General features: G+C 36.5%; 1 protein-coding gene across 1 annotated transcript in view; it reads right to left on the reverse strand.

Annotated features, from left to right (window-relative positions):
* Window positions 1–8,788, reverse strand: part of LOC140137515 (E3 ubiquitin-protein ligase TRIM45-like) — a 57,056-nt gene extending 48,268 nt beyond the window's left edge. The window contains exon 1 of the mRNA XM_072159231.1: window positions 8,654–8,788. Coding sequence (XP_072015332.1) covers window positions 8,654–8,728 — 75 coding nt within the window. The 5' untranslated portion in view covers window positions 8,729–8,788. The remainder of the gene's footprint in view (window positions 1–8,653) is intronic.
* Window positions 8,789–23,025: the final 14,237 nt, after the last annotated feature.

Here is a 23,025-nt window from a genome sequence, read left to right on the forward strand (position 1 = left end):
TTTATAGGCCTACAACAATAGGGAAGCGAAAGGCTTCATGGCCCGTCATATCACACATTTTCGGCTTTTTCAAACTTAAATTGTACACCAATAATGCCAAAATGGTCCACCAAATCGCTTCAAGGAGGTCTTCATTTTGCAAAATTTCCAACTTCAGAGGGGGGGACACATCCCCCTCAGACACCCCCTCAGTAGTGCATAAACAAGTGGCCATTTCGCTTCTGCTTTCAAAATTAATTTGTTTTAAAACAATATATAGGCCTATAACAATAGGGGAAACTTGTCCACGAAAGGCTTCATGTCCCATCATTTCACAAATTTTCGGCTTTTTCAACATGTTCAAACAAAATTTACACACTCTAGTGACAAAATGGTCCACCAAATGGCTTCAATTAGGTCTTCATTTTTCAAAAGTTTCTTACTTCTGAGGGGGCACATTCCCCTCAGACACCCTAAATCAGCATAAGCCTTGACGCGATGCTTCGCTTTCAGCCCATTTTTACTTGTTTGTGATTTTTTAAAGCACCCCGGGGGGAAGCAGTCCTGGATCCGCCCTTGGCGTGCAGAACTGCTTTCACCAAAAACGTGTTCTTCTCTAAAGACCACCTTCCTTTATTTGTAACCACCAAGAGTCAAGAAGTTCTAAAACTGATTTATTTTCAGTGTATACAATATTTTATTTTTAAGTATGTTTCTTTTGTTCAATAAGTTCAACAATGAAAAATAAGAGAAACATAAAAGGTGATAAAGAAAAAAATCTGAAAATAAAGGTGTGCGTGTGTTCAACTTTCGTTGTGCGATATTTTGATGGTTAGCGACTCTTGACACCCCTGTCATCTTAAGCTCATAAGTGAAGTTGCTTTTAAGATACGGAATTGAAACTTAGCTATCAGTTACAGGAAGGATCATTAAATAATATCTGAAAAAATGACATTGTTTTGTTGTACCATCACAAAATGCGGTTCATTTTCTACATGTAACCTTTTTATGGGACACCTTGTATATTCTTTTACTTTAAATCTTTGGTAAGCTGAGAGGGGAGGGACAAGCAATTTTGGCACACATTCTTTTAAATATGCTCTAAACAGGAATATAGTACAAAAAACGCTATATATGCTAATTTTCGCGCTTGCTGCGATCGCAATGTATATCTTTACTGCCTATGCTCCCAGATTGTGGAATAAACTATCAGGTCAAATCAAAATTGTATTTTTGAACAGTTTAAGAAACTCCTGAAGAGCCACCTATTTCAGGATGCTTCGCAGTAGTTTTTGAGCTAATGAGCGCCGTTGAACATTTTGAAATGATTTTGGCGCGATGACATATATGTAACTGATTGATTGATCTCAAGACAATTTAAGGTTTTCAAATTGGCGATTTTTGGTATGCTGAGGGTTGGAACATCCGACAAACATTTATAGGCACACTTTTTGGAAATTTCTTGCACAGACCCAAAATAAGTTCTTGAAGCAATTAGGATTCAATTAAGTCTGAACTGTGAAAAAGGACTAGAAACTTTTACAGTACGGTAATTTAAAACAATATTGCAACCATTTAGCTGTAAAAACAGGAGCAGTGGCAGCACTGGTAATTTTTTTCATGGGAAGCAATGGGGGGGCAAAGTGAATTTCAGGGGGGCAAAATCGACAAATTTTGCGGAAAATTGCCGCATAAATTTACGTAATTTGGAGGATTTTTGCCTCAAAAGTTAGGGGGTCAAACTGGGGACAAGAAAAATATTGGGGAATGCCCCCCCGTAGCCCGCCACTGATCACTAAGTGATCAGGAGAAACTTATTCTTACCTCCATGTATGGTACTGTAGAATTTCAAATTATAAATAGTTTAAACTTTAATTTTTATTTCAGCGCATTTTTGTATACCGCTCATTCTACGAAATCGGGTGCCAATAGCCTTTTTTCCATTCTTTGGTCCACAAACACTTTGTCAAGCATTTAGGGCATCAAATATGTTGTTTTTCTGGTAGAACTCAGCGAGATCTACATGGACATATATAGTTTTCCATACTTTAAATGCTTTCTTCAGCCTGATTAACCCTTGCAAAGGCTCAAAAATAGCTAAAAATGCTTTTCCACTGCTCAAGTGTCAAATCTGACCCTAAATATTTCCATTGAATAAATGCGATTTTTTTTACATATTTGGTTTTTTTTTTAGATAAGGCCAAGTAACAAAAAATAACATGTATATCGTCCCCGCCCTCACCACTTTTTGGAGATTTTCAAATATTTTTGTTATTTTTCTTATTTGCACCCTTACTTAATTTCTAAAATTGTTGTGATGAAAAGACATGTTCAGAAGTTCTTGGTTGTCATTTATAAACACATTGCAAACACTTTCTTCAAGCTAGGGGTAGGGCTTTGGAGAAATACATGTAACAAAAATATCTGGGGGCCTCCCTGATTTGATGATGTGTTGACAAACGCTTTGCAATTGCAATATTACACAGAAATGAATGGTAAAAAAATAACACAATAACAAATAATAAGGACCTCCCTCACCGATTTTTGAAAAAGTCCGGACGATATACAATGTACATGGTCGCATGTCATAAGTTGGGTATGCAAAAAGGGTGGAGGGATTACACTTTTCTGAAAATTGCGATACAAATTTGATTGGCTTTCCGTAACCCCATATCCTACAGCAGTGGTTGATACCTCATTTTAAGCCTAATTTTATACTCTTTCAGTCTACTGAAGCATATAATTATACATTATTCAGTAAAAAATCACATCAGTTGAAATGAAAAATGCCAGGGGTGGAGGAGCAGGCGGATGTGGAGCAGGCGGATGCGGGAGTGTGCAATAGGGCCTATGTGAAAATTCACATGTCAGCATGTCAAAACTACTGGTTACTTTTTCAAATCTAGTGAGGGTATGATGTATTGAAAGCTTTGAATGTTGAATTTGTACACCTAAAACAATTACTAACTATTTAAGGTGGTACTACACCCTGTGATAAATTTTGTGACTATTTGCATTTTTCTCAAATAACAAACTACACACTGGTTACAAAAGTTATATGTATATTATAGGGGCACGGAATCCAATTACTTCACTGAAATTTCAGTGATTCAAGACAAGGGGTTCATTATTATGTTAAAGGTGAACCTCATTGAAAATAAAGTTATATATCAATGGAAAGCTTATGATGTCAGGATATTAAAAATTATTTTTTCCGATTTTTTTGATGGCCAATAAAGCTGAAAAATTAAAAAAATGATTGAATTTTTGGTCTTTTTCAAGGCGCCCAAAAAGCACCCAAATCAATCGTCTATGACCTTGAGAATGCTCGTGGCGTAAGCTCAGGGTTCGCAGTCACGTGATCTTACTCGGAAACGTGTAAACAAGACTTGCTTCCTGTACTTTGCAAGCTGCCCGGCAAGTCTGATTTTCACAATAAAGCTTGAAATTAGAGGAATCTTCAAGTTGCTGGTTCCTTCTATATTAGAAATAATAGAATTATTGTCAACACATAAATTTTCCGTAAATTTTTGACAAAATCAGTCATAACTGGCTGGGTATAACTGGGTAATAATTGAGTTTGAATTTCGCTGGGATCAATCCCATGCGCAAATGCTTGCTGCTACCGTTCATGTGTCATGGACTGAATAAACATGATCGAATAACAAATTAAATACTTGTTTGTTACATTCCCTATATATTCTTGATTCATTGTAAAATGTCTGATTAACAAAATATCGTCTTGCAGTAATCCAAAATTAATAAAACCGCCGATTTCATCAAATCCAGCCCATATAAAGGTTTTCATATTTAGCGCATTGCGGTAATACGTGTACACGTTCTTTCCACACAATCACGATTGAAAGAAATAGGCCTAGATACTTTATTATGAAATAAATACAATTTAGACTTAGTAGACCGTTATTTGATGGAATTCTGAAATCTGAATAAAATTAAAATATTGTCGCTTGTGTCATGATTCTTTAATGATAGTACAATCAGTGTACGGTACTGAAAAAGTGAAACATTCATGTTTTATGGATTACCGAACACGATGCGTAAATTGCTGCTGAAGTGCAGGGACGGATATGCACAAACACAGCGACTCGCCGATGCTTCGTCCTCTGTGTTTCATGGGGTGTTTCAGCAAATTTGATCAATCGTTCCCTTATATTTGGAACATTTACAGGAATAAATTTTGCTGATGAAGTAGCAATAAGTTGGAATTATCAGAATGTGAATATAATTGGTCATTTTGTCTGCAAGTACAGTACAGTCGCGGATACTGAACACTCGGCGTAGTGAGACTCATTCAGTTACTGAGCTCATCCCGTATGTATCTATACGAGTTCGCCTATCATACATGACCGGATGTAAAGCTAAGAAATAATTAAAAAATCCTGTACATGTACCTTATTCTATTCCTTCATTTTCTCATTGTGATAAGTTCATCTCAACTTGGTGTGACGATCTGAACTGGTAGCAGCACTAGCAGTTATTTTTGTAATCTGTTTTCATTCCGGTTCTTCGGCGAATCTTCGCTCTTAGGTGCTTTACTGTAATATTCCCTATGCATATCGTGGATGGCTTGGCCTATCCCAAATCACCCGCCAGCACTTTTCCCATTTTAAATCCACACACTTTATTCAGGAACTTCATTCTTAATTTGATCATGATATTTCCTTCACGTTATTCTTATTTTATTGAAGATATTTTTCATGTAAAGTAAGTTGACAATGACTGAATTAGTGCATTGGCCCGATGCATGCCACAGTAATACACGGACATTGTGTTTACAATCAAACCCGGAAGTAACTGTGTGTCCCTGGGCTGACGTCATCAACGAAAGCCCCCAATTTGAACGATTTCGTTTTGTAATTTAGGGGGGGTGCCAATATCCAATCTTTGCATGGAGATTATGTCTAGCCTGGTACGCTATGCAAAAAAAAAAATTCTTTCCTGCTTCCTGATATCATAAGCTTTCCATTGATATATAACTTTATTTTCAATGAGGTTCACCTTTAAGAAATGAGGTACATTCTAGCGGTACCTCTTTTCTTATCATAAATAACGTACCGCTTGTCTTGAGTCACTGACATTCCAGTGTAGTAACTGGATTCCTTACCCCTATAATATACATAAACTTTTGTTACCAGTGTGATATTATTTTTTGAGAAAAATGCAAAAATATTCACAAATTTATCAAGGGGTGTAGTACCACCTTAAAGGGTTATATGTTCCTTTTTTTTCATTTTTAATGAAACCCTAGTTGAATTTCAGTATTTTTAGCAATATGCTAACAAAAAAATGTACATTTCTCTTCTTGATATTCATTTCCTCAACAATAGAATAACCATCTTGCTATATTACTCGTAAAAAGGTCATTGACCTCCACAATGTAATTAACATACATACAATTATTTTAAATAGTTCATTTCAAGCATTAATGTATTGAGAACATATCCTCCAAATCTGATGACATTCTTATATAAAAAAAAATATTTTACAGTCATTTTTGTAATTGAGGTCCGATTTGAGAAAAATGCATTTGAAAATTGAGATTTACATAGACGCCTTTGTATTAGGTCGCATGTCATAAGTTGGGTATGCTAAAAGGGTGGAGGGATTACACTTTTCTGAAAATTGCGATACAAATTTGATTGGCTTTCCGTAACCCCATATCCTACATCAGTGGTTGATACCTCATTTTAAGCCTAACATTATACTCTTTCAGGGTACTGAAGCATATAATTATAAATTATTCAGTAAAAAAATCACATCAGTTGAAATAAAAAATGCCAGGGGTGGAGGAGCAGGCGGATGTGGAGCAGGCGGATGCGGGAGTGTGCAATAGGGCATATGTGAAAATTCACATGTCAGCATGTCAAAACTACTGGTTACTTTTTCAAATCTAGGGAGGGTGTGATGTATTGACAGCTTTGAATGTTGAATTTTAAAGGGTTATATGTTCCATTTTTTAATTTTTAATGAAATCCTAGTTGAATTTCAGTATTTTTTAGCAATATGCTAATGTACAATTCTCTTCTTGATATTCATTTCCTCAATAATAGAATAACCATCTCGCTAATTACTCATAAAAAGGTCATTGACCTTCACAATGTAATTAACATACATACAATTATTTTAAATAATTCATTTGAAGCATTAATGTTTTGAGAACATATCCTCCAAATCTGATGACATTCTTGCATAAAATGAAAATTTTACAGTCATTTTTGTAATTGAGGTCCAATTTGAGAAAAACGCATTTGAAAATTGAGATTTACATAGACGCCTGTGTATTAATTAATTAGTAATTAAGCATTATCTCAAAAATTAAGCAGGTGTTAAGGTTAAAAATGGTGTTGCTTATTAGAGATTGTCAATATTATATACAACATATCAAAGAATACATTTTTTGTCATTTTTTACCATGTAATGGAAATTGTACCCAACTTATGACATGCGACCATTAATTAATTAGTAATTAAGCATTATCTCAAAAATTAAGCATATGTGCTAAGGTTAAAAGTGGTGTTAATTGTTAGAGGTTGTCAATATATACAACATATCAAAAAAATCATTTTTTGTCATTTTTGACCATGTAATGGAAATTGTACCAACTTATGACATGCGACCACATGTTATTTTTGTTACTTGGCCTAACGCTCCATCATATTGTTTATCAACATTATTTTTTAGTGATTAAAAGCGTCTTTGTGTAATTCTAAAATAAATTGCACTTTCCGGCCACCCGTGAGCTACATTAGGCCTACCCCTTTTTAACACACGTTATTGGAAAGAAGTAAAACAGAGGTACATGTATCATTGACAATGTAGTTGGCAGTCATAGAGGTTTTTAAAAATCACTATCACTCTATCTTCTATCCACACAGTAACTATCGTGTCGTCGTGGATAGTAGATAGATTTCTCGATCAACCCCCCCCCCCCAAAGAAAATGACGTCGGGGCTTCACTCGGCCCGACATCCGGGAACATTGTCCCTTCATCCCTTTGCACAAGCGCTTGCATAGCAACCAGCTCGAGAAAGGGGATCTGGACATCGTACACTGGTTTTACTTGTAAGGATATTTCCCCTTTGTGACGTCAGCCCGACCGAGAGAGAATCCATGAGCAAATTCGTTGCTTGTGTTTCTCGAGCAACATCCCTAAAGCTGAGTGAAAGTATTTTTACTCTATGACATATTGATATTCAGCTAGTACGAGGAACCCATACCGTAGTAGCTCTCTGCACAACGGTATAGGATGAAGTGTATTCAAAAAGCTAGTGCAACGTTGCACTAAAAAATACAAGGCTCCTGTAGCTAAAATAGTTGCATGTTTGTCATAATATTAAGGGGGTACTACACCCCTGGCCAATTTTATGCCTATTTTGGCATTTTTCTCAAAAATTATAGCACATTGGTGGCAAGTAAGATATGTATTATAGGGGCAAGGACTCCAACTACTGTACTGAAAATTGAGCAACTCAAAGCAAGTAGTTATTGATTTATTGATCAAATATTGGTTTTCCCTCATTTTGACTGTAACCCCACAACTGTTGTCTGTGCTGAAATACAATTTCCAGTGCAGTAGTTGTAGTCCTTGCCCCTATAATATACATATCTTACTTGTCCCCAATGTGCTATAATTTTTAAGAAAAATGAAAAAATAGGCCCAAATTTGGGCAGGGGTGTAGTACCCCCTTAATTACACAGCTTCTTGTACTTCTTGTCTAAACTCTTAAGCTGAATTTATACTCGATCGCTTTTGCAGAAAAGCGATTTTCACGCATGCTCAATGTTTACTTACATTCCAGAGCGTCAAGCCGATCAATCGATTCAAATCGCTGAGGCATAAACGACGTCGCTTTTGCAAGTTGAAGAAATCTCAACTTCCCTGCGATATCGCTTGACACGTGAATGCGTCAACCAATCATACACAACCATCTGGATATATTATTTTGCTAATTAATTTACCTTTCTCGATTATTAATTTTTGATGATGAATTAATTCAAAGCAATAATTATTGACAGCAACTGATGTTTTAAAAATGTATTTTGTGGCATTTAGAATATTTTAATTGCCGTCTGCAATCGCTATCGCCGTGATAAGTATAAATGCAGCCAAAAGCGATGAGCGATACATCGCAAAATTCGGCGATTGTCCATCGCTTTTCAAAAGCGTTTAATCGCAATCGCTCGGGGATTGAGTATAAATTCAGCTTTATGCTTTTAATTGTAATTAATACCCCATTATTTATCCAGAATAAATAAAAATTCATTAACACATGATCCACATCGGCGCACCAAAACTGAGATGGCACTTCAGTGCAAAGAGATAGGGCAGCACCAATACGAAAATGTCATAGGCCTACCGATAAATGATATGTCTGTTTTGCCCGTTATTTAAGTTTGTGTTGCGAACTAATATTCAGCATTTATGTTTCGTATATACGCATGACAAGTTAATTCATAAGCTTTTATATTCATATCATTGTCATAATTCATTGACTGTACAGTATCTGTATTAAAATTAAACTTACAAGAGTACAATGTGAATGTGTAACTGTAATCAGTAAGCTTTAACATGTTTAAGCTTAACTGTTAATTAAAAAATGCAAACAAAGGGAAACTGATTGCCATGATTGTTTATGAAGTTCAAAATAACCTACCTCTTGGTTACTTTGCAGAGGTCTGGGAGACCTAAAAGATGATGGTCCAGCAGAATTCTGATTGAATGAACTCATGAAAAGAAACAAATTTACAATATATCGGAGATTATTAAACACAAGTCATTCACACCCAACTGACGAATGCAAGGCTGCCAAATTTTGTTACCCCATCTGGGTTGCCAGTTACATTTTGTTGTAAACAAACTTTTTCTGAATCTAAAACACCCTCTGGCAAATCGCTGCACGATACACACACTGTCATGTCACACACACACACACACCCCGGCACACACCCCACCCCGCTCGGCTATTTCGATCAACTTTCTCAGAAAAAATAAACTTAGTTTTTCCAGCTGAAAACTTTTTTCTCACATGATTGAAATTTTCCAGGGATCAACTGAAAAATTTAATAGCAGATAAACTTAGTCTCTCTAACTCCGATAAACTTGTTTTTAAGTAAAAAGTTATTTTTCCTCAGATAAATTTAGTTTTTCTCATTATACATATTTCAGCCTCAGTTGACAAACTAGATTTATCAAAATCCCTGGATCAAAATCTTGTTGTAAAACTAAGAGCAACTAAGTTTATCTGATATGTTTAAATCTACCTCGGGTAAACTAAGTTTTTCTGAATTACTGAACATCTAGCGTCAATATCAGACAAACTAAGTTTTTCAAAATGGAAAAAGTTAATGTCGTATTAATTAGACTAAAGTAACATTGCACAATTTTGCCCGCTTCGTTCGCATTGGCCCATCAAGTAGCAAAGCACACTTTCATTGGGGTTAAAATATAGTCTGACATTGATATCATCCCTCCACCCCTAAATTCCACCGACATTGCCTGAGGGGAGAGTCCCCCTCAATCCCCGACTGAGGCACAAGCATGACAAGGTTTATTTGAGATATACGGTACTTTGGCTAAACTAAGTTTTAATGCATTTGTTAGGAAAAACTATAGGTTTCATAAACAAAGTTGTATTGTTAGCATTCACGTGAACGAAAAGGCGGAATATGCGGTGGCCTGTACACCATCCGCGATAATGAAAACGCGTAAAAAGGGTAGTTTTTCGTGGATATGCACGATACGCGCGTAACGTGTTTAGGGTGTCAAAAACATGAAAAATTGGAAAAAAGGGTATCAAAATTGCAACTTGCTAATACGCGGAAATGAAATTTAGGGTATGAAATTTGATGCAAGGAATAAAATCCCTGTTTAGGGTATCATTTTAGCCAAGGGTTAAATCCTTGTTTAGGGTGCTTTTCAAAAGTTGATTATCGCGGATGGTGTACAGGCCACAATGGAAGTGACCCCCCCGGGAATATGTAAGGGGTTTTTTTTTTGGGGCGTGTTATGATATGTCAACTTCAAAACTTAGGCACAGCCCCGTGTTATAAGGACAATTTTTAAAATAAGAGTATATCTTTTTCGACTTGAATATCCTTTTACATTCAGTAACAAAGTTCCTTGTATCTGATCCAATTATTACACTTAGGCCTGCTTGTGAACGTTTCAACAACAGCACTTGATGAGGATTTCTCATCTAGTGTTGACAAAGGCAACAGTGGTTGTTGAAACGTTCACAAGTAAGTGTATAATTGGATCAGATACAAGGAACTTTGTTACTGAGTTTACTCTACCGATCCTGATGAATTTGTTCAATCATATCCTTTTACATGTTTACCGAGCAAAATCCTTCTTAAGGTTGGTCTGAACCCTGGAATTATGGAAACTTTCGGGCCTCATAACTGCTAAATTGTTTATCTAAAGTATATAAAAGCATACATATTTAGAATGGCAAAGTCTTGATAAGTTCATCTGTGAGGTCAAATTTGGGCCAAAATGCTCATTTTTAGCCCAAAATCCCAAGAAACTGTTTTTTGGCCCACTTCTTTTTCGTGCATCCTACCAAAAAAATTCTTGAGCCAAAATGGTTTTTTTATTATTAATTTTTAAAAACTAGATAAAAATATCTAGGAGCCGCTTTTTCATTTGTTTGAATTTCGACCAACTTTCGAAATTTTGGTGAAGTTGGTCAAAACCAACCTTAAGGATCACTTTTCATTCTTTTGAAAATTGAAAGTTTAAAGCTAAAAAACGCTATCAAGCCAGTCTAAATAAAAATATTAAAAACAAAGAAAAAGGCAAAAAAGAAGGAAACCAAACAGATTTGAACTTGAAGATACAGAATTTTAAGGATAGCAGGCCTATACTATCTACAGTAGATAGCAGGAAACGAATATAATGCTACGGTATACCGGTATTCCATATAGGCCTATCAAATTTTGATAATTTCTAAAAAACTGGTCATTTTTGCAGAAATCTATTATGCCTTTCTAATGTGTATTCTTATTATACAGTTCATCATTCTCTCTTAAATTGCCCGATTGAATATTCAATCAAAAAGATTGAATTTTCACTCTCGCCTTCCCGGATTAGGGACAAACCGTTTTCGACTGTATGGCCTATATAATTATAATTCGGTCGGGTGATTTAAGGGTTTTTTTCAATCAAAAGGAGTGATTCTCAATCTTTTACACTCTTTTAGTGATTAAAATTATAGGGGCAAATCTTTTTCGATTGAATTTTCATTGTTTTTCAATCTTTTGCCGTGCCAAATTAGGGCCAAGACCATTCCAGTTGAAAAAAAGATTGAAAATGTTCACTCTAAAACAGTTTGAAATCTCATTCCAAACATATGCAACACTTGTCATTTGGCAGTACATTATTAGGAATAACATTTGATTAGATAGTGAAATTAGTCTACAAAGAGTGAAAACAAAAAAACCATTTCAATCTATTGATTCCTATCATCAATCGTTAAAAATCGTTAAAAGACCGGCCAAAAAATAAGAGACTTACATTAATTAGAGATACAATAAAAAACAATATCTAAATTACTGACTCGAGGAAGGTATACAGATATCCAGTATAGCATGAAACGAATAAAGTGCTGTACATTATAGATAACAGATAATGAATACAGTGCTATCTACTGTAGATAGTAGGAAACGAATAAAGTGCTGTACATTATAGATAACAGATAATGAATACAGTGTTATCTACAGTAGATAGTAGGAAACGAATAAAGTGCTGCACATTATAGATAACAGATAATGAATACAGTGCTATCTACAGTAGATAGCAGGAAACGAATAAAGTGTTGTACATTATAGATAACAGATAATGAATACAGTGTTATCTACAGTAGATAGTAGGAAACGAATAAAGTGCTGTACATTATAGATAACAGATAATGAATACAGTGCTATCTACAGTAGATAGCAGGAAACGAATAAAGTGCTGTACATTTTAGATAACAGATAATGAATACAGTGTTATCTACAGTAGATAGCAGGAAACGAATAAAGTGCTGTACATTATAGATAACAGATAATGAATACAGTGCTATCTACAGTAGATAGCATGAAACGAATAAAGTGCTGTACATTATAGATAACAGATAATGAATACAGTGTTATCTACAGTAGATAGCATGAAACGAATAAAGTGTTGTACATTATAGATAACAGATAATGAATACAGTGTTATCTACAGTAGATAGTAGGAAACGAATAAAGTGCTGTACATTATAGATAACAGAAAATGAATACAGTGCTATCTACAGTAGATAGCATGAAACGAATAAAGTGTTGTACATTATAGATAACAGATAATGAATACAGTGCTATCTACAGTAGATAGCAGGAAACGAATAAAGTGCTGTACATTATAGATAACAGATAATGAATACAGTGCTATCTACAGTAGATAGCAGGAAACGAATAAAGTGCTGTACATAGTAGATAACAGATAATGAATACAGTGCTATCTACAGTAGATAGCAGGAAACGAATAAAGTGCTGTACATTATAGATAACAGATAATGAATACAGTGCTATCTACAGTAGATAGCATGAAACGAATAAAGTGCTGTACATTATAGATAACAGATAATGAATACAGTGTTATCTACAGTAGCAATAGCAGGAAACGAATAAAGTGCTGTACATTATAGATAACAGATAATGAATACAGTGTTATCTACAGTAGATAGCAGGAAACGAATAAAGTGCTGTACATTATAGATAACAGATAATGAATACAGTGCTATCTACAGTATATAGCATGAAACGAATAAAGTGCTGTACATTATAGATAACAGATAATGAATACAGTGTTATCTACAGTAGATAGTAGGAAACGAATAAAGTGCTGTACATTATAGATAACAGATAATGAATACTGTGTTATCTACAGTAGATAGCAGGAAACGAATAAAGTGCTGTACATTATAGATAACAGAAAATGAATACTGTGCTATCTACAGTAGATAGCAGGAAACGAATACAGTACTGTACATTATAGATAACAGATAATGAATACAGTGCTATCTACAGTAGATAGCAGGAAACGAATACAGTGCTGTACATTATAGATACCAGATAATGAATACTGTGCTATCTACAGTAGATAGCATGAAACGAATAAAGTGTTGTACATTATAGATAACAGATAATGAATACAGTGCTATCTACAGTAGATAGCAGGAAACGAATAAAGTGCTGCACATTATAGATAACAGATAATGAATACAGTGCTATCTACAGTAGATAGCATGAAACGAATAAAGTGCTGTACATTATAGATAACAGATAATGAATACTGTGCTATCTACAGTAGATAGCATGAAACGAATAAAGTGTTGTACATTATAGATAACAGATAATGAATACAGTGCTATCTACAGTAGATAGCAGGAAACGAATAAAGTGCTGTACATTATAGATAACAGATAATGAATACAGTGCTATCTACAGTAGATAGCATGAAACGAATAAAGTGCTGTACATTATAGATAACAGATAATGAATACAGTGCTATCTACAGTAGATAGCAGGAAACGAATAAAGTGCTGTACATTATAGATAACAGATAATGAATACAGTGCTATCTACAGTAGATAGCATGAAACGAATAAAGTGCTGTACATTATAGATAACAGATAATGAATACAGTGCTATCTACAGTAGATAGCATGAAACGAATAAAGTGCTGTACATTATAGATAACAGATAATGAATACAGTGTTATCTACAGTAGATAGCATGAAACGAATAAAGTGTTTACATTATAGATAACAGATAATGAATACAGTGTTATCTACAGTAGATAGTAGGAAACGAATAAAGTGCTGTACATTATAGATAACAGAAAATGAATACAGTGCTATCTACAGTAGATAGCATGAAACGAATAAAGTGCTGTACATTATAGATAACAGATAATGAATACAGTGCTATCTACAGTAGATAGCAGGAAACGAATAAAGTGCTGTACATAGTAGATAACAGATAATGAATACAGTGCTATCTACAGTAGATAGCAGGAAACGAATAAAGTGCTGTACATTATAGATAACAGATAATGAATACAGTGCTATCTACAGTAGATAGCATGAAACGAATAAAGTGCTGTACATTATAGATAACAGATAATGAATACAGTGCTATCTACAGTAGATAGCAGGAAACGAATAAAATGCTGTACATAGTAGATAACAGATAATGAATACAGTGCTATCTACAGTAGATAGCAGGAAACGAATAAAGTGCTGTACATTATAGATAACAGATAATGAATACAGTGCTATCTACAGTAGATAGCAGGAAACGAATAAAGTACTATCCAGTAAATAGCATGAAACGAATACATAGTGCTGTACAGTGGCGGCGCCACGGGGGGGGCATGAGGGGAAAATACCCCAGTCAGAACTCTTGCCCCAAGTAAAAACCCAAAATTTCCACTTTTTGCCGCAATTTTGCGCAAAATTTGTTACCCACCCCTGAACTTCACTTTCCTCAATGCCCCCCCGAAAAAACATTCCTGGCGCCGCCGCTGGTGCTGTTCAATAGATAACAAGGAATGAATACAGTGATAATCTACAGTAGATATAGCAGGAAACGAATATAGTGCTGAGATATAAAATGGAAAAAAAATCCCTATGTTATTCCAGCACCACTTCCTTCCTTCATTCATTCCTTCCTTAAAAGTGCAATGCTCACATTAGTGAGAACAGGCGCACTTAGATTGTGACATGTGTGAACATGGTTGATTTAATGCCTGAATTCCGAACTTTATTGAAATTTTATCATATGAATTGGTCAAAATCATGAGAAAAACAAACAAAAACGCATCCCCACAAAAAACAAAAACAACTAGCCTATATGATTCGACTTTTGAATGGCCTATATAAATATGTGGTTTAGGCCTACATTTACAATAACATGAATAGGCCTATTTTATACTCTCTGCTTTGAAGTTATAGTTCTTTGCATAATATTTTGATATTGTTGGTAAAACATTTTGGATTTCAAAAAGAAGGCCAATCAGCTTCAATTGTAGGCATAGGCCTATAATAGCTTCATCATTCACAAATATAATCCTGTAGTTCTTGATACGTACGGCAAGTTGCGCTTTTGTTGCCATCTGCATGATCTGCGAGATCGAGAGAGGGCATTTGAAACGTAGGCTAGACGGGTCCATGCGTAATTACGCGCGCGTGTGCGTCAATATGTCGTGTAGTAACAAATGGTCAACATAATCAAGCGTAATCGTGGCAACGCTTCAGACACCGTATTGAACTCAAAGAGTCCAGTGCATAGTCTCGCAGCTCTGCGATTTGTAAGTTTTTTAGACGTTTACTAGTTTGTGATTTTGAGTCATTTTCGTTTAGTCGAAGTGAAGTCGGCGTGAGAAGTCAGTGAAGTCAGTTTGCGACGTGAGAAGTCGCTGATTTATTTTAGTTCGAGTGACGAAGAGTTTCGGTAAGTACATTTTTCTCTTACGGTATCATATTTACCTCTACCTCTACGTAAATACTTGGCAAGGTCCATACGTCCATAAGTTTGGATGTAGGCCTATATTGAATTTGGCACAAAATATGGCAAAGATTGGTCTAAATTCTGAGGTAGGTCTTTAGGCTCGGCTAACTAAGTAGACCTATTGCTAAAATAGATGGCACCGGCTATGTGGGGGGGCACCGGGTCTGGTGGGGGGGCACCGGGTCTGGTGGGGGGGCACAAGCCGTTTTCGACAATTTTACTATGGGGTGATTTTCTCAATTTTCAATTTGCAAGGTCGTCTCCCTCTCTTCTTTCTTTTTCTAACTTCGTCTAGTTTAAGTTCGTTGTTTTCCCTCCTATCTCATTTCTCTCTGGCCGCTCCGCTTCTCTTTTACATCTGCCTTGTCTCTCTTTTCCCCTAAAGCACATCTTTAAAAAATAGTTTGAATTAGGGCCTAAAGCTCTTGCGAGCGTATAGTAAATTTGTAGCACTATGTTTATTTTTCCATTCATGTTAATTATTGAACAGAAAACATCGCAAGTAGATTCACATAGAAAAAGTGTTTTCAATGTCTTCTGGTGGTCTCAATCATGTCAATACCACTCATTTGACTGCATCCTTCCGGCCTACCTTTGCTTTTCTTAGCTTCTCTAAAATTCGTTCGCTTCTCTTTCTTTCTCTGAACTTCACTTCTCTCCCTCTGTGGGGTGTGGGGTGGGTGTAGGTGAGGATGGGGGTATGTGCGCGTAGGGGAGGGGGCTAGCTGTTTATCATGCCTATCTTTTTAATTTATCTGCACTAGCGGGATACCCGCGCTTCGCGCGGGTCCCCGCTAGATGAGTAAATGGGAGCGTTCACTATAACAGGAAGAATTACTGAACAGGTAGAATCATTGAAAAGGTACATTTTTATTTATCTAAATCTGTCTCTTCTAACATTTTCTTTTTTAGTTTCCTCTGCTTAGCTTGTGATTTTCCGTTTCCATGTTATTTATTTATTTAACCCAGTTCCCATTATTTTCTAAATCTGTCCTTTCTTACATTTCCCTTTTAGCATCTTTTTTTATTTGCTGCTTGTGATTTCCCGTTTCCATGTTTTTTATTTAATTCTGTTCTCATTATTTTAGCTTCTTTTTTTCTTACATTTCCTGAATAGTTTCTTTCCTTCTTTGTTTCGTTCCCGTTTCATTTAGTTACTTTAACCCGTTGGTCTAATTACTCGTACCTTTTTGTCCTCATTTTAATTTAATTTTTCTTTATAGTACCGCTTGGCGTAATGCGCATTACGCACGCGACGCCGACGCGCTGCCGGCCAGCTGCAGTGACGCGTAGGCTGGTAAACGATTTTCATAACGAAACCCCCGTTTTTACCCATATTTTCACTGTTTTTGCAGCCAATTCTTGACCGTTTTCAACCAAATAAAGTTTAAACACGTCCCCGTATATTCCTCGATCTCCCGTATGAATTTGGCGACATTTGGATCGAAACTGACGGAGCCTTTATAGGCATACATAGATACATAGATAGATAGATAGATAGATACAACATTTCCCTATTTATAGTAAGATAGCGGGACACCCGCGCTACGCGCGGGTCCCCGCTAGGTGAGTAAATGGGAGCGTTCACTAAAACAGGAGGAATTACTGAACAGGTAGAATCATTGAAAAGGTAAATTTCATTTATCTGAGTCTGACCCTCGTTAAGCCTAAGTTTCCATTTTAGCTTCTTTCTTTCTTTTTAGTTTCTTCTACATGGACCAATTTTGTTCCATTTTTTAAAAACATTTTGCTGCTAAGCTTGCACATTTCCGTTACCATGTTTTTTATTTACTCAATCCCGTTCCCATTATTTTCTAAATCTGTCCTTTCTTACATTTCCTGTTGACTTCATTTTTTATTTGCTGCTTAGCTTGTGATTTCCCGTTTCCATGTTATTTATTTAGTTCTGTCCTCAGTTTAATAGCTTTTTTTTAAATTTAAATCATCTAATTTTATTAGATTTTATTATTCTTTCCTTCTTTAGCCTATTTTATTCCCGTTTTCATTTTCTTACTGTGACTAACTATAGGCTAACCCACATACTCGTAGGCCTACCTGTTTGTCCTCATTTTGTTTTCTTTTTTAATTACAGTAGGCCTACCTCTTCATGTTGTTTGTACTTTTTAACGCGGCTGTGTACTCTAGCCATTGTTTCTTTCTCAAAATTGAGTTTTTATGATATGTTTGTACCTTGTTATGTTTTTTATAAATACAAGGAATGAAAATCCAGATTTGTAAACTCCAACTGCAATATTTTAAGGATTTTATTTCACTATTCCACTCGTGTTTGAAATTGAAAAGGAAAGAAAATCTTTGTTGTACCAGCAAGGTACACGCGCGCAACAACTCATCGCGTTGCGTATCGCGCAATTTGTTAACGCACAAATACGCGACGCATACGCGACGCTTATCTGCATGCGCGGCGCATCTTATGGAAACACCACGGAAGCACTGATTTCACAAAAACCTAGTGGTCAAATGGCTCCGTTTTAGCTGATAAAATCTGGGTTTTTTCAAGTTCTTTCCCCCGATTTAAATATCAAGTTATGAATGGATTTCGCTCAAACTTCTCAAGGGGCTGTGGATTTACCCGATGTTCACGTAATATAAGTTACAAAAACGAAAACTGTCGCATTCTCCTGTGAGATTCGATGAAAGTGCAAAATGTGACCACTTTAAACTTCAACGGCCATTATTTCAATGTTCATTTTCTCGGTAAAATGACGATTTAGGTACACGATAACTCAATAAATACAGCATCTATAGGTAAGCAAATATGATCATCGTAAAAAGCATGATCGACTCAAGAAACGGTTTTCTCATTTTTTTATATTTTGGTCTATTTCCGATTTTGGGCATCATTTTGTGCAAATAGGCGTTTTTGAATTTTAAAAAGTTCATTTTGATGCCTTATATGGTCAATATCTCAAAAAATAAGGCCAATATCAAAAAATAAAAAACCGTTTTTGGAATGGAGCCTCAAGATTGAGCTAAAACAAAATAAAATATTTTGGAAAGAGTGTTTTTTTTTTTTTTTGTACATAAAATTAAAATAAAAAAAAACTCACTTTTTTGTGATTTTCTTCAAAATTGTTGTTTTTACTCCAAATCTGTATTTATATTAAGATTTATTGATGTCTTGCCTTCATAAAAATGTATACTTTTATATGTTTTGCGCGAATAATTACAAAGTTATTGCACTTTTACTACATGCATGTCTGAGAGTACACAGCCACCTTAACACACATCTTTTCCCCGTATTTATTACGCCTACGGTCGGTCGTTCACCCGTATTATCATTCATTGCGCGACTCTGCGTCGTTTACTCGCGACATGGCGTAGTGCTGCGTTACCCGCGCGCTATCGCTGCGCTACGCGAGCGGCTTGGCATTAGATACGCCCGTACGACGCGCACGGGCTAGCTTGACAACTGACTCCCGTTTTTGTTTACCCAGCCTAGCAACGTACCACATTTTCACTGATTTTGAGGCCAATTCTTGACCGTTTTCAACCAAATAAAGTTTAAACATGTTCCCGTATATTCATCGATCTCCCGTATGAATTTGGCGACATTTGGATCGAAACTGACGGAGCCTTTATAGCATACATAGATAGATAGATACATACATACAACATTTCCCTATTTATAGTAAGATGATTATTAGGCCTTTGCATACCGCGGAAACATACCTGCGGCGCGTCATCGGTTTCCCGGCTACACACATGGATAAACATACGCGCTTATACATACGCATTTGAATAATTATGCAAATCACCCACGCGAAAACATGTAGGCCCTAATGGTTAATGATTGCCCAGAGGTATAAGGGGGCACACCACTAAATAATCGTCCCATTGAAATACACGTGAAAACACAAGAAAGTAAATTCGTTTTTCTACCCTTTTGCCTAAAGTTGAGAAAATGTCGTATGGATTTTCTAAAAGTATAAAGTCTGAAATTTAATAAAATTTATTTTTGGGGGTCCTTCAGTCGAACTTTTGAGCTACGGGCGCCTGAACAGCGCCCTCACGAATTTCAGCCGATAATTTCGCCTCTTTACCAGTTCTGGCCTTGATATTATTCCGACAGCCTGTCACTAATTCACAATCGATTTGAAACATTTTTGGAACAGATTTTTAATGTTGAGGTGCTACTCTATTCTTTTCATAAAAACAAGTACGATTCACTTCAATTCAGTACCCTCTAGAGGCTGATATATTTCGCCCAGGCGCTATTTTTTACCGGGACTAAACAAGGTTACACCAAATGCGGAAGGATTTAGTGTAGTGCCCCCATAATATGTCTTGAAAGCGAAACCACCGCCAGTGCAAAGGATCAAAGTTGGTTTACTCACATGTTTCTGTCAGACCAGCCGGGGTGCAATACAGATCTGCATGGGGTTAGGGGTTTTAAGAAATGATGATCTTGAAAACGTAAAGAATAAATGCGGATGTCTGATTAATTTGAGTGTTGATGTAGGCCTATACTCTCCATTCTCTTGGTCGGGCTGACGTCACAAAGGGGAAATAGCCTTGTAAAACCAGCGTGCGCATGTGCAGTTCCCCTTTCTCGAGCTGGTTGCTATGCGCGAGCTTTTGCAAAGGGGACGAAGGGGATAATGTTCCCGGATGTCCGACCGAGTGAATGCTGCCAGATTTTGGCGTGGATAAAACAAATTTTGGGGGCAACCATTTCACAAATTCAAAAGACGTTTAAGACAAATGTTAGTACTCGTGGGATGTAGGCCCTAGGCCTAAAAGTCACAACAGAAGACAAATAAAGCATTACTTGCCATGTGCATTTGTCTTCGTAGTATCAAAAACACTTGTTTTGGGACCAAATAGGGCAAAATTGCAAATTTGATCCACAAAATAACAAAACATACCTCATTTGGGGCTAATGGTCTGAGAATAAACATTTTGGTCGCTTCGCGGGCGTAAAAATACCCCAGTAAAACCGGAACAAATTATGCTCGTCCACGACCCCCCCCCCCCGCCCTAAATTTTAATGCTTTCGCCAACACCGCCAATGGCGAAATTAACAGCTTGTTACGAAAACAACACTTACTTAATTTACTTTGACTTTCAACCAACCAGAGAGAAATATGATAGACCCGTCTGAATTGAAGAGAGTGAAAGACCGACATGGAAACGATAGAGTCGTCGGGAGTGGCATATTCGGTGACTGCATAATCAGGAGATATCGAAACAAACTTGTAGTAGAGAAGCTACTGCGATTGCGAGATGTTCAGAACATGAGTAAGTTATTATAACCAGAACTAAACCTGAGACGAATATCCCAGACTAAACTGCACTCAAGCAGAAACATGCAATAAAAACATGCTAATCCTGTCCATCAAAATGAATCAAAATTACACACAGGATTACTTCATACGGTACTCTATAACACAAGTCAGTAACTAAGCAGTTGCCCAACTGACACAACAGCAAATTACACTAACTTGGCACAGCTTCCTGGATCACACATCACAGTCTATTTGATGGTACACACCGACATCGCCCCGGTTAATAATTACATTATACAGTCAGAGACACTAAAATGAATACCCGGGATCGATACACGTGAATGTGCTATGCACGATTGATATTCAGACGATAAATCTTTGGATACCGGGGTAGAAAATGATGAATATCTCCCGTAAATGATTTCGTATAAAGAAACCAGATTTGGTTCCTTGCACTTGAATATATATGTTCAACGGATATTATCGTCGTTAGCTAGCGTCTTGAGAAAGAAGCGAGCGTCTTGAACTCAGAAACTGACAGAAATGTTCTGATTTTCTTATGTGAGCGCTCACTCACATGGCGTAGGCCTATACATGCTCACACACAGAGAAGTCAATTACCGAGCTATAATTGTCAGAAGCCTTTAGTCGGGATGTCCCTCGGCTCATTATGCGTCTCAAAGGTCGGAACAAAATGGCCATGCGTGGCTGTGGATTCAACCTACCATGGCGATTTCTACCATGAAGATATCGGGGCGATTACACTGTGTGGTGTAAAGCAATTGTATCAGCAATGTGGACTTTCCAGTCTCAGGATTACCTCACAAAAATAACACTCGTATACCAACAAACATAACTTCACACCTACCCCGACGCGAATACGTATACATCATACGCCCCAACACTTTCTCACGAATGTCTTCATTGGTTTTGAGTTAAACCTTTTTCAGGACCCTGGGTCAGACAATGGGTCCATTTTGAATTTAGGGTCGATTTTGGCTATCGGATCCACTGGCCACGCGTTACACCCCATCACGGCCACGTGATTCATTTCAAAACACTGCCCGTAAATGTTCCCACTTTCCTTAATTCTTTTGTCTTCGTTTATTAATATATTACTTTCTTCCCCCTTCCTCTCTGGAACGTGGGTCCAGGTCCTAGATTAATCTGGTAATGGCCCTTTTGATAATCCGACCCTGATGGCGTAGTTCGTACTATAGTGAGCTCGGATCTCTAGTCTTGTTTTGGGTATGTGGTATTTTAGACAGAAACATCACCATATATATATATGCTAATTAGGGTTAGGTTCAGGAGTTGTTTGTCTTAAATGCAACATTTACCTTGTATTGTGTTTGCTTCTGAACAGCTTTACAGGTTGCCGTACACAATCGTACGAAGGCACTTAACAAAGAGGTGAAAGCGTTTAAGGCTGTATCTGGAGTTGCTGGATTCCCGGAATTTTACGGGGTAGTCGATCGTACCCCTGTCGATGCATTTGTCATAGAATTCATTGGAGACCACTCCACTTTCAAGACCTGTACTCTAAATGACGTACTACGAGGACAAAATTGCCCACCACTAAACAGATGGGAACTTGTAAAGGTAAGGGGCATATAAAACCTAATATATATAGTTTGATCAGATCGTAATCGGCGGGCCTTATAACATCGCGGATTAATATCAATAGGCGGATATTTTTTTTGTGAGATTTGTCTTGTAAAATGTCGCCACACTGCAAAAACAAGTGTTTATATTTAAACACCATATTGTGTTTATCAGAGCAACACTTAATAAACACATAATTCATGTTAATGGTCTAACACTAATGTTAATGGTTCTAACACTAATGTTCATGTGTTATATTACAAACATTAGTGTTTGAAATATAACACCAAGTGTTAATTTATGAACATTAGTGTTAGGCCATTAACATTTTCATTTCATTTCATTTCATATTTATTTAGTCTTATCAACAACAACAATTGACATTTTAAAAGGCACATATAGAAAATACTTAAATACATTTTTATAAAAACAGAATAAGAATATAAACAGCACATATTTATAGAGAGCACGTTGATAAGACCAAGGATAGCCCAAAAAGCCATGGAGGCTTATTTCCATTGGGGTCCTTTAAAAGGGGACAACATCAATGACAAAAGAAGGCAACAAACGAATCAGTCAAGTACTAGAACTACCCCCCTCTTGTGATCTTGCTTTTGTAGCAAGATGAGCTTTTACTT

The sequence above is a fragment of the Amphiura filiformis genome, chromosome 17 (genome assembly GCF_039555335.1).
Source record: "Amphiura filiformis chromosome 17, Afil_fr2py, whole genome shotgun sequence".
NCBI lineage: Eukaryota > Metazoa > Echinodermata > Ophiuroidea > Amphilepidida > Amphiuridae > Amphiura > Amphiura filiformis.